The 3,070-nt window shown below is 42.1% G+C and overlaps 1 protein-coding gene across 1 annotated transcript in view; it reads left to right on the top strand.

The window, feature by feature from the left end:
* Window positions 1–3,070, top strand: part of SLC4A11 (solute carrier family 4 member 11) — an 89,575-nt gene that overhangs the window by 85,291 nt on the left and 1,214 nt on the right. The window contains exon 20 of the mRNA XM_005429448.3: window positions 125–294. Coding sequence (XP_005429505.1) covers window positions 125–294 — 170 coding nt within the window. The remainder of the gene's footprint in view (window positions 1–124; window positions 295–3,070) is intronic.

Raw genomic sequence — 3,070 nt, 5'->3', positions numbered from 1 at the left:
CTGATGGTGATTCATGCATTGTACAAATTGATGACTTCCCTCAAACCCTGGCGTCCCAAAGCTCCATTCTGCTGTCACAAATCCAGATCCCTGCATGTCTAACACATGGTTCTTCTCTTCCCAGACTGCTTATCCTCCGACCCATTACATCCGCAGAGTTCCCCAGAGGAAGATCCACTACTTCACAGGCCTGCAGGTCCTGCAGCTCCTCATCCTCTGTGGCTTTGGAATGTCACCCATGCCTTACATGAAGATGATCTTCCCCCTCATCATGATAGGGATGGTCCCCATCAGGTAGGAAGCTTGGTTGTAATTTTTTCCCTATCTCCCATGCCTTGTGTCTTCAGGCCTGGATTGCTGGAAGTCTGAGGAGAGGAGAAACTGGAGCTGGGCTTGTTTAATCTGGAGAGGAGAAGAGTGAGAGAGGATCTCACCAATCCATATAAATACCTCTAGGATGGTGCCAGACTCTTTCCAGTGGTGCCCAGTGACAAGACAAGGACTAAAGGCCACAAACTAAAACACAAGAAGTTCTACCTCAACACGAGAAAGAACTTGGTTATGCTGAGGGTTGGAGCAGCCATGGAGTGTCCCTCTCTGGAGACATTCCAAACCCACCTGGACACATTCCTGTGTCACCTGCTCCAGGGGGATTGAGCTGGGTGATCTCCAGAGGTCCCTTCCAATCCCAACTATTGCATGAAGTGGGAGTGGTTCACAAGGGTTTTCTGCATTTTCCAGATTAAGCAGCTCCTGGAAGTGGGTAATAATAAGGGTTTTTTTACCAGCTGCTCATACCTGAGGAGAAATCAGGATTTCACTGCTGCTGGGAGTTGTGCAAAGGGTTCTGGGCTGGCAAGTGCTCTTCTTCCAGCTTCCCAGGAGGCAAAAACTCTCCTTTTAAGTACCTGTGAGATGCCTGATCTTCCTGAGAAGCCATAGTCCAAACCTCTAGGTGGTATTTGATAATGTTCCTTATCACTTTGCAATTTGATTTTCCAGCAGAGCTGGAAACTTTTCTTGAGAGGAATCCTTATCTCTTACCCAGTGCTGTGGTGACCTCCCAGACCTCCTGCACTGCTGAATGCCCCTGTCAATGATCAGTTGGGTGAAACTGGCCACATTTAGACTTAAAATATATGTTTAAAGCTGGGAGGACCCCACAATATCCTACAAAGAGGGAGAATTGAGAGAGAATCATTAAGAAATTTAACTAATTTCTTCCTTGGGGTTCATTAGCAGCCACTGCCCATCATTCTCCAGTTAAATCATTCATGCTCTCAGTCCTTTGGATATAATGAGAGGCCATAAAAAATCTTGGAAGGAACAGATCAAGTTTCCAGTCCACTTGATTATTTTTAGGCCAGCATGGTACCAGTGATATCTGCTTGGCTTTGAGCTTGCAGTCCCAGAGATTTTGCCTCTGATCCCAAAGTCCAGGGCTGCCAGTTTGTTGATCCGCACCACCTGCAGTGGTGTTTTCCTTGGCTGATAAAGATGGGTCCAGTCCTTTCTGAAACAAAAGCAAATGTTAGAGCCACCATGGCTTTCAACAGGATCATGTCAGAGCCATTTGGGCTGCATTTGAAAAGATAAACAGGCTTGGAAAACACAGGAATTATTGTTCCTCTGGCAGTAATGCCTCACCTGCCCTTCGCACTGGTGGCACTTGGGGTGCCTGGATGAGTGGCTGGTAAATATTCCAACTGTGAGCAGAGCTGGATGAGTGGCTCCTATGGGAATCGCAGCTCAGTGCAGAACAGAAAACGTGGGGCACACTCAGCCAAATTCATGTATTGGACATGGTATAAAAAACTCAATTAGTGTGGAGAGAATGCAGTCAAAAAACCTGATTTTGTACTCAGAGCTAGATACTAACATGCAAATCTATCTTCTTTTCAGCAAATAAGATGCTGTCACTTCATACCCTCTGTGTTGCTAACTCATTTCTCTTTCCAGGGCAGTTTTTTCCCAGCAGCTGGATAATCAGCCCTGCTGCCAAGGGGAAGATGCTGCTGCCTGGCACAGCATGGAAATTTGCCCTTGGCTTTGCTTCCTCTGATTTCTTTTGCCTTCATGTAGGTTGTGTGGCCTCCAGCCAAGAAGGCAGCACCATGATCCATGAGCTCTGTAGTTAATGACTTTTTCCCAAAGATTTGGCACTCTAAATAGATGAGGCACTTGAAGAAATTTAATATATTTTCTCCAACTTTTTTTTTTTAAAGAAGTGAAGGGAGAAAGAGGAGATGGGACAGTAGCCAGCGGGCAAATTCAAGAATCAAACAAGGCATGGCTTGGTGTCCCATCCAGAACTCAGCCATGTCCCAAAGCCACATTTCCATCCATCCAACAGCTGGAGAAAGATGATTTGTGTTGTCATTAGTGGGGGATCACTGGTGTGGTCTCAGACAGATACTGAGAAGCCACTGAAATCCATGACTGCAGTGGAAAACAGCCTGTTGGAAGAAAATTTGATCTCTTTGGCTATTCCCAGTTCCTGGCCTAGATTCAGAACTTTGGGATGATGAGTTTTTGGTTGCCCACAGAAGAATCTTCTCTCCACGTTGTCTCTTATCTGAGCTCTCAAGCATTTTATTCTATGATGGATTTATTTAAGGAGACCCTGGTATTTCTCATTAATAAGTGATGTTTGGGATCTCTTGCACAGCTGTTGAAATCTGAAACTGATTTTTTGGTGCCTTATGAGTTACTTTAACAGCTGAAGAGTCACTTCCTTGTTAAATAAGGGAAAATGCCACATAAATGTGCATTGGGGTTGGTTTTTTTCTTTTTTTATTGTTGTTGTTGTTGTTGAGTTGTAGTTTGTATTTTATCATAGGGTATTTTATTTATAAAATAAAATATAATAGGGTATATAGGGTATTTTATTTATAAAATACCCTATAATAAAATAAAATAAAATAATACCCTATAATAATAAAATAAAATAAAATAATATAATATAAATATATTTATATATTTAATATATTAATATATTTATATAGAAAATATAAATATATTTAATATAATATATTATATTATAGATAATGTAATATAATACCCTATAATA

This window comes from Geospiza fortis, unplaced genomic scaffold, assembly GCF_000277835.1.
Source record: "Geospiza fortis unplaced genomic scaffold, GeoFor_1.0 scaffold62, whole genome shotgun sequence".
NCBI classification, from domain to species: domain Eukaryota; kingdom Metazoa; phylum Chordata; class Aves; order Passeriformes; family Thraupidae; genus Geospiza; species Geospiza fortis.
This window is presented reverse-complemented; position numbering and strand designations above follow the sequence as displayed.